The 13,376-nt window shown below is 36.7% G+C and overlaps 1 protein-coding gene across 24 annotated transcripts in view; it reads right to left on the bottom strand.

The window, feature by feature from the left end:
• Nucleotides 1-13,376, bottom strand: part of vps50 (VPS50 EARP/GARPII complex subunit) — a 305,358-nt gene that overhangs the window by 247,761 nt on the left and 44,221 nt on the right. For all 24 annotated transcript variants that reach the window (XR_015515668.2, XR_015515667.2, XR_015515669.2 and 21 more), the window contains 4 exon segments: nucleotides 10,471-10,541; nucleotides 5,473-5,590; nucleotides 5,329-5,364; nucleotides 4,922-5,004 (listed from right to left, as the gene is read on the bottom strand). Coding sequence is in view for 4 of the 24 variants with exons in the window: in NM_001365104.2 (NP_001352033.1) it covers nucleotides 4,922-5,004; nucleotides 5,329-5,364; nucleotides 5,473-5,590; nucleotides 10,471-10,541 (308 nt within the window). In the remaining 20 variants the exon portion in view is untranslated.

Below are 13,376 nucleotides of genomic sequence, written 5' to 3'. Positions count from 1 at the left end.
AAGTAATAGTGCATTTTACAAAGTAAACGGGTAAAAAAAGAAATCTTTCAATCTTGCACTCTTAAAAACCATCTAAGAGTGGAACACACAGATTGTTTCAAAAAACCTCCAGAAAATCTGTTTCGAATGTTTGAAGGTCACTAAGCAGGCACTCCACAAGCACGGTCCAGCCTTTGACAGTCTCTCCACAGACAGTGTGAGTCATTCTGCATTTGCTTGCGTTCACAAATCTGTGTGTCTAGCTTCTTCACGGTCCACCCTGTCAATTCCCATTCTCTGTGGGTGTTTTAACACACACATGCATCTAAAACAAAAACAGGGACGCACCAACCTGAATGAATAAAATAAGATCTCTGAAATTCCATCTTAAATGCTAAAAATAAAGATAAAATGCAGCTTGTGAAGTAAAAAAAAATAGCCAAGGACAATTTTAAGGATAATTTTAAGGCTTGAAATGGAATGAAAAAACAAACTTTTTACTTTTGTTTGAGAGCAAAAAAAATTTCTAATAAGCTAAGTGACGGTGTGTTGTTTTCAAATATACAGACACCCCCACGCTGCAGGAGGCAGAGTTATACAGTACGTGTCATGTTGCTTGTGTTTAATTCAATTCATCTACATTACTATTGCACTTTTACAACGTAGATTACGTCAAAGCAGCTTAACATAGTAGTTCTAGTAGATTGAAAGTGTCAGTTCAGTTTTCAGAGTTGAAGTTCAGTTCAGTTTAGTTCAGTTCAGTGTGGTTTATTTTCTCTGCTAAAAGACCAGACACTGAAGAGCAAATCCATCGATGCACAGCTCCATAAGTCTCAAACCAAGTAAGCCAGAGGCAACGGTTACGAAAAAACAAACTTCACCAATTGACGAAAGTGGATAAAAAAAAACTCAAGAGTGTACTGGTCCACTCATAAAAACAACAACAATAATGCCTATGAGAGAAGAAAAGCTCTGTAAAGATCTGCTCTGGTCTGTACAAACAAGCTCTGCTACTTGACTCTTCAGTTTGTTCATGTACATGTTGTTGTCGTATCCTGTCTGACCTCCATGGAATGAGAAATGAATCGGGGGCAAAAGTGAACGCTCGCCAAAGGAGGCGCTCCAGAACAAACCCACCAACTGCGTAAACCCAATGGACCAATGGTAGTTCAAAGGTGTTTGAGTAAAGAAAAAAACGAACAAAAAAAGGCGTTTGTTGCTCTATTTGAACTAGGTATTACACACCTGGTTTAAAACACACACAAGAGAAGGTTGCCAGATTGACGATGCCAACAAAGGCTGATTTAAATCCAGTTCTAATTAAAAGCAATGGTATGTAAAAGAAAAAATATTTCCATTTTAAAAAAAGAGTTTGTCCCAACCAACACCTGAAATTATTTCTTGCAGCTGAACAACAGAAAACTGACAGTGATCACTTCAGGTACATCTCATGTGTTTTATTCATTGTTAAATGCTAATAATGTGAGTTTGAATGCCATTTTACATGACATTTATTGCCATACTACTGAAAGCAGCAGCAGATAGTTCACCACAGACCTGTAAAATAAAATAAACTGTTTGAAATTGAACTTTAGAACTGAGACTAAGTGCAAACCAACACATATAAGTGATTGAGCATTTACATTTAATAATGTTAAAGAGGTTTAATATGTATTTATTAGATTATAAACCTTACTGTTTGGTTGGAGTGCAGTGAGTGCACTATTCTGCGCTTCTGAATGGCTGTATTTAAAGTTCTGTCATGTTTCATCTGGTGCAAACAGCCCAATTGGTTATCACTGCAAATCTCGTCACGTAGCGTGTTGTTAAGACACAGGGTTACAATGTAACACAAAGGCAAACCGGGGGTTAAAATATAATGGGCTAAACTGGCATTGGGTGAGTTAAATGACCAAAGAGAGCTGTTCCAGCACGTAATGCACATTTTCAAAGCAGAATATCTGACTTCAGCGTTGTTTTTCAGACGAACAAGAATGTTCACTTGGCATGTTTCTTAAATATCTGAAAACATATTACGGTATTTTTGTGCTTTAGAAGAGTCAAAATCTTACATACAGCACCTTTAAACCTTTTTAGGACCATTGAACTTTCAGAGTTTCTTTTAAAAATGGACAAGTTTTAAAAACTATAATAAACTAAAATAAAATTATGCACAGCAAAAGTAACCCCCCTGAGGGAAGAATGCATGAGAGAAGGTGGTGGTTTTTATATTTATGTAGACGATAATATTTTGTCTTTGCATTTTAATCCTTTAATTTGTTATATTTAAAGATATCTGTGTACTGCTGTGCATCCCTGTGTGTGTAATAAGCAATGCGTTTGCGTGTTTTGTACCCGCATAAGTGCATAACACTAATACGCTCTTTGAATAAACAAATGAAAACCATCTGACATTGATTTTAAAGCAGCTTTTAGAGGTCATTGGCACAGCCACACCTCCTTTTTAGACCAGTACAACCATAGGCTAACAAATTACCACAAACGCATTAGCAATTTAAACAACATAGTGCAAAATGATACCTGCGCCAAACTAGCAAAAAAACTGTGTGGAAACTAGAAGAAAAAATCAGGCGCCGCATTGCACCGGGTCTATGATAGGGCCCGAGCACACAACTCAGGATCTCAACACATCCAATTAAACACCTTATCACTTCCCCCTGCAGGAATGGAGATGGGCAAACCGCAGTGTTCACACCATAAACACTGAAAGATTCCATCAAGCATGCTTTTATTAACAAGGGTTGTGGCTATTGAGCAGTGCTCCATTCTCCTGAAAGAGTGAGCTGAATTATAAAGCAGGTGGAGGAATTTGCAGTCAATAAGAATGTTTTAGTGGTTCAACTGGCAGTGGCTCAATTCAGATACACATCAGCTTATTAAAGTCAAGAGATCAGCAGGCAAGTTCAAGAGGAGAAATAAAGTGTAATTCTGACCCCAGAGGTATTTTGGCCACAGTTGGCTTTTTGTATCAGCAAAGTCTCTAAATATATGTCAATCCAGGAAACGCAATTTAAAACTAAAACATTTTTAAATGCTCACAAACTTTGTACTTTCAATAACTAAGCCACTTTAATTTGATAAATAACGGAGTGCTACATAAATGGCTGCAAAACATCATGATGCATCATTATACAGTACGTCATGTGATAAACAGTGGCCCTAAAATAGTGGCTGTCAAATTACATATAACTCAGCCGGTCTTTAAAGGTCAACTACAGTATGAATTTAGTGACAGTATACTAAACACGACCAGCCTTTTTTCTAGTCGTTATGAATTAAAAATATATATTTAAAGTCATACTGTCATATTTTTATTCAGCGCATGCCATACAGTTTAGTAGAATGTTTATGGGGGAAAAAGTGAACCACTCTGTTCCAATCACGTTCACGTTGTTGTATTGTTTAGTTTATTTTCTCAACCATTTGGCAGGGAAGTGAGTGTTTTGGTATCTGACTGGAATATGTGATAATTGAGGAATTTGAGGGCAACACGGTGGCTTAGTGGTTAGCACTGTCGCATCACAGCAAGAAGATCACTGGTTCGAGTCCCGGCTATTTCAGTTGGCATTTCTATGTGGAGTCTGCATATTCTACCCGTATTCGTGTGGGTTTCCTCCGGGTGCTTCGGTTTCCCCCATAGCCCAAAGACATGCGCTATAGGTGAATTTGGTGTTTGCCAGTACTGGATTTAAGCTGCAAGGACATCCGCTTCAAGCCAACTTTTAATTTTTTTTTTCACGACATCATCATCATTGGACATATGTGCTCCAGCCTACATTTTTGAAACTGCAAATGTCATTGTAATGAACAATGGTTTTCATTTTATCTAAATAAGTGTGCAATATATTACATTTTAAGAAACGTGAACATTTCTGCTTCAGTTTACATCACCTATGCAAATCACTATACTTCTGAACAAAGTGAAAACTTGGCCCTGGAGGGTGGGTACAAACCACCCTTATAAAAGCTTGTGCCTAAGGCCACCACTCAGGAAGAACCAAAAACTCCAGAAACAAGAAACCTCAGGCCAGAGGAAACCCGAGGCCAGAAAAGAACACCCAAGTTAGAAGGCCCAGGCCAGAGAAAGACTTGAACCCAGAGGACTCCAAGGAGCAGGCGGGGACCAAGACAAAATGGGTTAAATCCACAGCTCAGACATTCCCATCTCGATACCTTTCTTTCTTTTCCGCCGAGAGTCTAATCAAGTGCCGCAAAACCAGTAGTCAAACATGATTGGCCTTTTGCTGCTTTCAAAACTTGAAACGACAAGGACAAAATAACTGAACACTAGCCAGCCACATGCTCAACAGAGGGAGTTCTTCGCATCACTAAAGGAATGCAAGTAACACTTCCAGATTAGCACTGAACCGGTGTAAACTAAATGTTACCCTAAAAAAACCATAGAAGGGTTAAATAGATTATTTGTGGTTCGCTTGGTTTGGTCTTACAAAATCCGAGGTTTTCCATCATCACATTCTCTCAAACTTTTATTTAACTTTCTTTACTCTTCTCTACACTCGTATGAATGTGTGTTTGTGTTAGGTGTTATTTTCTGTTAGATTAGTCAATAAAGTGTTGTTTTGTGTAAAGAAAGGTGCCTGTGTATATTTATGAATCTAATGTCTTAAACTTCGATTTTGCTACGCTGCTTAAACATAAATGGGTTTTTATTTTGATAGCAATAGCTGTAATTAAAGTAAACTGTCAGTTTGAACGATCGCTGGACGATTCGTTTGTTCGGATTTAAAAAAGTCCATTCTTGTGAAGCTCTGTTCAAGTGAATCTTCATCTTCTCTTTGAGCTAATTCGCTACAACCACAGAACCATGATACAAGCCGAACCAACAATTTTGTGAACTGTCCCACAACTACACTTCAGGGTCTGGTTCTCCCAGCAGTATGTTTAGCGTTTCTCCACTCACCTTATACAGTTGTAGTGTTTGAAAGTGCTGGCAGCTTTCTGGCATTCTAAACACAGCTGGATGGCGCCAGGATAGTCCTCCTCCTGTAAAATTAAATGCCTCATTTTACCTGAACCTTTTACCTGATCTCTAGACACTTTTTACAGGGTCAAACTTGAACAACTGAGTTTACATTTGGTAAGATTTTTATCATTACCGTTACAATAACAGAATACATGGAAAATTTACATAAACCGATGGCATAAATGGACTAAATTCTACAATTAGAGAGTGTGAGAGACAATTCAGTTAAAAGCATCTTCATCCAGCTATTACTTGTAGAGTTGTTTGTGAATTCCCTTTTGGTTGTGGTTTGTATATGGGGTGAATTTGTGCAATGCATATTTGGAGAGGATTTTCAAACTCACCTCCAGCATTTCGCTCAGTCGAACATCAGTTCTTTGCTGCAAGTAAAACAGCGAGAAGTAAAATGAGGAAAGAGTGACAGTGAAGCTGGAGAGCAAGGTATAAACATTTTGTTTAGTCATTAACCATCTCAATGAAGTAATTACCAGAGTCTTTATGGTCCTCAAAGACTTCAACAGTCCTGTCAGCAGCTGTCGACGTCTCTGATTGGCTAACAGCCCAAGACTGGCTTCAGTGAAACCTTCTTTAGCAGAGCGAAGCTGTCTGGAAGCAGAATTACAGCATTTGTGTCTGTTCTACTGCTCATCAAAGCTCAAACCAGTTAGTCTAGTACTGGCCTAGGGATAAAAACCATTACCATTTCCTGAACATTATGTTGCTTGACTTTTTTGTGTGTTATTTGACTATGTATGCTCCTTATAGTGCCCCTATCCACATCAAAGTTCCTGAAGCAAAGAAAATCAAGGTGGCTCCAGGATTGGCCAGCCCAGTCACCAGAAATGAACATTATTAAGCATATTCATGGTAGATTGTCATTGAAGATGAATCCAAAGCTTGATGAACTCTGGGAGTCCTGCAAAAACACTTTATTTACCATTCCAGATGACTTTATTAATAAGTTATTTGAGTCATAGCAGAGATGCATTGATGCACCATGACTTCATATTCTATACTGTACATTATTTCTGTTAAGTGACAAGACTTTTGTCTAAGCAAAGTCAGACCTTACTGTCCTAAATAAATAATTAAAAATCAAGGCATGATCATATTTTAGTTTGGTAAGATAAGCGTAATCTAGAGGCCTTTTCCTTTCAAATAAGCAACTTTTGATACCAAATGACCAACTAGAAGTCATTATTTGTTGTTCCTATAACTTAGATAGGCAGCAAGACTTTTGTCACATAGTGTAGTGTATAATGCACAGTAGCTGTTTGTGAATGCAAAAGATCTGCGAAAATCTGAACACTTTTTTTCAATCATAAATGCATGAAAACAAAATTAGCAACTTTAAAAATAGTGTAACAGGGACACTCATAACAACTGTAATGTGTTGGGACTAAAGCTTTAAAAGGACATAAGTACATGGCTAAATTAAAAGCAATTCATGCAACTCTTATGAGCTAGCTCATCGGTCCTACTTTATATTAAGTGGCCTTAACTAATATGTACTTACACAGGAATTAATATTTTATTACAATGTACTTATTGTGTAAATACATGTATTTAATGTGTACTTATGCTTGATTAAATACCTGTTTGTAATTACATCAGTAATTAACTTTTTGTAATTACATTTGTAAATACACTGCTGACCATTCCCTACACCTTAACCCACCCTTAAACCTACCCATACCACCAAACCTGTCCATAATCCAACCCCTATCTCAACTCAAGACCACCACAAGTGTTCTCAAATACATTATGAACACAGTAAGTACATTGTATTTATTTTTTGATGCAAGTACATAGTAGTTAAGGACACTTAATAAAAAGTGGGACCAGCTCATCTACTGGCAACTTCTTAAGATTTCAAAATGTGCAAAGAAGTCATTCTTTTGATTTAGATTAGTTCAACTCACTTAAAAATACTGTATATGACTGTCTCATTACAGTATGAGATATGATAATGCAGCCCATATAGATCTCTATGTCTAAATATTTTAAAAAGGGCATGAAAGAGTGCTTCAGCCTCTGAAAGTAAGAGTGAATAAAGGGTTTCGGTTTCAATTTATTTAGAATTATTAAAAATAAAACACATGACAGTACTGTTATTGCATAAACTGCCACTGCTGCAATCAGCAAAACAAAAATGCCAAGACTGTGGAATGTATTTTTTTTTCATACAGCAGCATTATATCATTATTTATTGTCCTTAGGCTTGTTTGAAGGCTTTAGGTTGCCTAGTTAAGAATGCACTTTGGCTTCAGAACCAAACCAATCAGTTCACTTAGTGGAGTAAATACACTTTCAGAAATATTTAAGCCATTATTGGTACTTTACTTATCAAAAATGTACACATTTTCCATATTGCAACCTTAAAAGGAACATAATATTATCTAAAGTGAACATAACAGTATATAAAAGGTACTCCCACATACAGCTTTCTTCATATTTTACCATCTTGTTTATATTTATAATGTGTAAAATGTAAACAACCTCAACATTTACTCTCCCATGTGTGATTTTAAAGACTCTTTCTTCTGTTGAACACAAAAGAAGATATTTTAAAGAATCCTGTTTGCTGGCACCCATTGACTTCCATTGTATTGTTTCTACTATGGGAGTCAAAAATATACCAGCCACCAGCATTCTTCAAATTATCCTCTTTGTGTTTAATAGAATATTAAAAAAAATCAAATGGGTAAATGAATACTAAATTTTCATTTTTGGCTACCGATTGTACTGGATAAAAGAATGTTGTTTTCTTCCTTCTACAAAACAATCATTATATTCAGTATTTAGAAGAGAAATGGAATAAAAAATAAAATAGGAAAACAAGAGAGAGATTACAGTGGCATTTACATTAAACGTCAAGACTAAAAGTCTCTTGTGCAGCACAAATCCGCATGCTCTGCTTGCTTGATATTAACCGCATTATATAAGTTGCTTTGGAACTCAAAGCATGTTGCAGATGATAAAAAACGTGCTTATGCAAGACACACAATACACAAAACTAAAGGAATATATGGTAATGATGTACATTGCACATCTGTTTCTCAAACAAAGCCACCATATGACTTCAGAAGCCGTGGAATATAGTGCAAACAAGTCTTATGGCCTACTTCTGCAGCTTTTGTGCACTTGTGTTTACTTTTTAAAATATGAAAACTTAAATCCCCTATTCAAGCCAACTTTTAATTTTTTTTTTCACGACAGGCTCATTGGAAATATGTGCTCCAGCCTATTTTTGAAATGGCAAATACATACTTCACCATACTTGACTGTAGCTTCTAGGTAAAACGAATGCTATGAAGCAGTATTATGCCAACAATGTTTGCTTCTTTTTTTTTACACTAATGATGAATTATTAGCCCCTTGTATATTTTTCCCGCAATTTCCCTTTACAGAAAGATTTTTCTTTTTCAACACATTATTAAACATAATAGCTAATTTCTAATAACTGATTTTATCTTTGACATGATGACAGTGCATCATATTTTACTAGTTATTTTCCAAGATACTAATATTCAGCTCAAAGTAACATTAAGGGCTCTATTTTGATGGTCCATGTGCAAAGCGCAAGGCGCAGGGTGCAAACGCATTCAGGGCGTGTCAGAATCCACTTTTGCTAAATAAGGACGGGAAAATCCGCTTTGCGCCATGGCGCATGGTCCAAAAGGGTTGAGATTATTTTCTTAATGAGTTATAGGTGTGTTTTGAGAACAAACCAATCAGACTCTCATCTCTCATTCCCTTTAAGAGTCAGTTGCGTCGCACCATGGCACATTTGCTATTTACATGAGGTAAAGTAAGTGGAAGTGGAAAAACTGAGCATTTTACTAGCAAGAAAACAGTTAAACAGAGTATCTACAGCGCGCAAACGAAAGATAAATTATTAACTTTCCCTTTCACTCTCGTGGATAGAGAAACCTTGTACGCACAGACATTAATTAGCCTATAAATAATTAATTTCGTTTGTTAAGCGCAAAGATTGGTTTCAAAACTATTTCTAAATTCAGTTCTAATTTCCAGCAAACGAATAAATGAACAGTAATAACTAAGTGTATTAAAAAAACTTGTTTTATCCTAATATACATGCTGTGCCCCATATGGTCTAAAACCTGACAGGTGGGAAAATCTTAGCTTGTTTTTAATAAAACAAATATAAATAGAATATAATAAATAATACTGCTAATAATAATAACATTATACAAAAGCAAATTGAATGAACTGAAAAGGCCTACCGAGATGAAGAAGGCATGAAGGCAGTAGTTTTTATATTTATGTTGGCTAGAAAATAATATGTTTTGTAATATTTTAATCCTTTATATTTATATCCTATATATATTTCCTTATTATATCCTATATATATCTTTAATATTTTAATTCTTTTTCATATGTAAAGATATTTGCGTATTGCTCTACATCTTGTGTGTGTATTAAGCAGTGTGTAAGCGAGGTGCACAACTAACGCGATCTGCGCTGGACAATAGACCGGCTTTGTTCTGGTCTATTAAAAAATCTATTATAGTTTCTCAAAATAGCAACGCACTAGTAATACACTTCAACACGCCTTCCTTTTTAGACCAGAACGCCTACGGGCGCACATATGAGCGCAAATACATTTGCTATTTAACAAGCGTGGTGCAAAACCTCAAATCGACTCTTGCGTCAAGCTGAAACAACAATTGCGTCGCGCCTTGCGCCACATTGCACCGGGTGTATGACAGGGCCCTTAAAGTCTTAACTAGGTTAAGTAGGCAAGTTAGGGTAATTAGGCAAATCATTGTACAAAAACGGTTTGTTCTGTAGACAACCTAAAAATATATTGTTTAAGGGGGCTTTTATTGAGACAACATGAAAGAATTTGGCAACACAATCTCGCGACAATTTGAGACTATTTAATTTAGTGGCTAATTCGTAAAATCTTATTCGAACAATTTAGTACTATTTGCTTATCCACCAATGACAGTTGGGTTTAGGTGTGAGGTTGTGTGCCACGCCTCCTTTTTAAAATCGTACATTTTAGTATGACTGAACTCGTACGAATTCGAACGAATTAGCCACTAAACTGACAAAACGTAAAAAGTTACGTTTCCTCATGAGATCAGGCTGAATTTGGAGGAACTCAGCATTTTTTTGTCTAAAAGCCCGTCTTCTCAAGGACGTGCACAAGAAGGTTTTGCCTCTAAAAACATACAACAAAACGCACCCTCAGTAATACAGTTTAAATTGGAAATGTACACAGCGCCCTCTAGTGGATTTGTCATCTGAAACATGTGTCGAAACACACCCAATACAACGTATTTTACGTTTTGCATAAATATAGTCTGAGGAATGTATCTCTAATGTGCATAAGTAGCATTTTTATCCCACCAAAGAAAGTATGTCCTTCTGAACCAACACACAGATAATAAACACTAACATATCTTTCATTTAACAGATCAAATATTCCAACGAACAGATTTTGAAAGCTCTCTCACCTTCGTGCATTAGTGCAGATGACCGCAGCCAGCTGCAGATTGGTTTGCAGTGACGTCACTCGCTCAAGTTCCTAAAACACAACACAAGTTTTTTTTGAACAGAGTTTATCAAGACTGTTAGGCTTTGGTATCATTTGAAGACAATTGTGACAATGGCTATGACCTTCCTTCCATATAGCTGGATAGTACCTCTCACGGATAACTGCGGATCTAACCTCGATGCTTAATGGGTTCAGGCTGAGAGACACTATCTTCTATTAGGCCATTTTTTTAGGCCCGTTATGAACAATAAAGAGAGAGATGATAATGGTGACAAGCTTTCATTATGGGCATGAGAAAAGCAGCACAATGAGAAGAAACATGCTCCTATAACCCACACCGACACGTTCAACAACTAATAGACTGCTGAAGTTCATGGTTTTTCTTTTTTTGGTGAGGTTTTTCAGCATTGTGGGATTTGAAGAGCGCAGCTGTCACAGCCTGAGGTGAACTCACACTGAGTGACCCAGTCTTTCAACGCATATTAAATCTGGCCAAAACAGAGCCAGCCTTCAGCGCCCAAAAATCATCCCACTATCACGTTAAAGATAATTATTTTGCCAAAGAATACGAGGTGGAAAAAATCAATTTCTCACAGCACAGATGCTTTTTATGCAAAAGCGCCTCAAGGAAAACCGTTCATTCCTCGGAACAGCCATAAGTAGCAAATTCCCAAAGAAGAATGGACCGTATTGAACTTCACGCCCGGAGAACATCCCGAAGCCAATGAAGTACCGTCAAATAAATGACATTACAAACAGAAGCGCAACAAAAGCATAGTGTTGGATTTGTTCTGCAGTTCGGTCTACTGACGAACACATGAAAGGCGTGAGGTTAAATGGGTTTTCTGTGCTGAGGAATCACAGGCGGTTCGTTTAGCCAGAGCATCTGCAGAATAAATCAGTGCGATTTATTCAGGGGAATGTGTGTTTGTGAGACGGAGAGCTTTTGAAGTGCCCTTGGAGTTGCCCTCGCTAGAACAGTAAGCTGAATCCAGCCGCAACCCCGTTGAGTCACAGGGTCCTTAAGGGATCCGGTGGGCTTCGGAGTTCAAACAAGAGTGACTCACTAGTCTACATGCACACACTGCAGAGATTTGGGATTGTCACTCTTGTTTGAGTTGTTTAGAAACATGTGGCGTAATTCAATTTACTCCCTTAAATGATCAAATGACTAAGTTGACAGCGTGACAGTTTCTCAGCTGACAAAAAAAAAAAATCTTTCAACAACAGATTAACAACTAAAAACTAAATGAAAATGAAGAAAATGATATGTGATTTAGGACTATTAAAAACAATTAAAACAATGGTTTTTCATATTTGTGATACATTTGTTATGGCTTTAAATTGTATATTGCACCTTGATCATTTTTGGATGTTAAAAACTTTGATGAAAGTGAATTTATTTCTTTTTTACTTTTATTTTTGTTTAGTTTTTTTTTTTTACAATACAGAAAAAAACTAAAAATGACTATTTAAAAAAATACAGAACAATCATTTAACAAAAAAATGCGTGGTAACATATATCATTACATATATACATATCAATATACACATACATAAATACCTAAAGTCAGTGCTTAATTTGTGAATTGCGAGGTCCCGGAACAGATCGGGGTAACGGATCCGGCATGTTACCTGAGGATGGAGAGGTGTCGCGCACGAAAGTGAAGAGGGTTGGGGAGTCATGAAAGAAAATAAAAGTGAACAGTGGATGGGGCAGTTGATGAGGGGGATCAGTAAAATGAGGTGCCGGATCCGGCGCGCGTTCCGGCACAAATTAAGCCCTGCCTACAGTACAGGGCTTGACATTAAAACCCACTAAATGCGGGTAGATTTCACCTGTATCGGGTTAATCAGATACTCCCACTAGTGCTACATACTTTCTATGTAGATACCACAGAACAATTTATTATATTTATATATGATAATATTACTAAAGTTCCTCAAAAAAAAAAAAAAACTCTAAATGAACATGGGGCCATACTTTACAACTACTTGTTTCAGTTTTCATATAATTTATAGTTCAATTCATTGTCTTAACTCCTTTTTTTGTAACTGTTTGTAAAATTTACTAGCAATATCTAAATGAAATTGTACCAAATTTTATACTATGGTTGTCTCTAGCCATGTCATGCATATCCAGGCTGATCAGTTTTAACCTTATCCTCTATTTAACGTCCAAAATGACTGAACTGTGTGCAATGTAAAAATCCAAATGCAGACAAACTGCAAAGTGTGAAATATAAATACAGAGTTTACAGTAATCCAATATTAACAACTTGATACAGCACCAGAAAACAAAATGCTCAAAATAATACAGCTTGTTTTTATTTAAGCTATTGGTTTAAACATGTGGCAAAAATGCTTGAAATTTAAAAATATTTTCAGTGTGAATTGAGTCTTGTGTACTTCACCCAAAATCCATAATTAGCTTACCAAAAGGCTTTCATCTAACATACACTGACATTAACTGTGAATAGAAAAGTTACAGCCTCAATAGACTCCAAGGCATACACAGACTGTGTTTGATGTACTGCATACAGCAAGTTTCTGCAGTGATATTTTGTCACTTTTTCGCTTTTTTGTGTGATAGGTATAATAAAATATATCTCAAGATATCTAAAAGCACAGGCTTTTATGATCCAGCTCAAAAGCATGGCTGAAATCCCGTTTTATCTCTGAAAAGCCTGGGACAAATGTAGGCTGCTGAGGTGTAAAATGGCTTGTGGCGAAGCACCAGCAGACCAAAAAGCTCTTCAAATGGAGGAACGCAAATAGCCATATGTCTCTCTCTCTCTCTCTCTCTGCTTCTATTTGCAGAGCACATATTGGGAGGTGATGTTTTTAGTGTTTAAAGCTCTCGTG

The sequence above is a fragment of the Danio rerio genome, chromosome 19 (genome assembly GCF_052040795.2).
Source record: "Danio rerio strain M-AB ecotype USA chromosome 19, GRCz13ab, whole genome shotgun sequence".
Lineage (NCBI taxonomy): Eukaryota > Metazoa > Chordata > Actinopteri > Cypriniformes > Danionidae > Danio > Danio rerio.
Note: the sequence above shows the minus strand (reverse complement) of the source record. Positions and strands in the feature narration are given on the sequence as shown.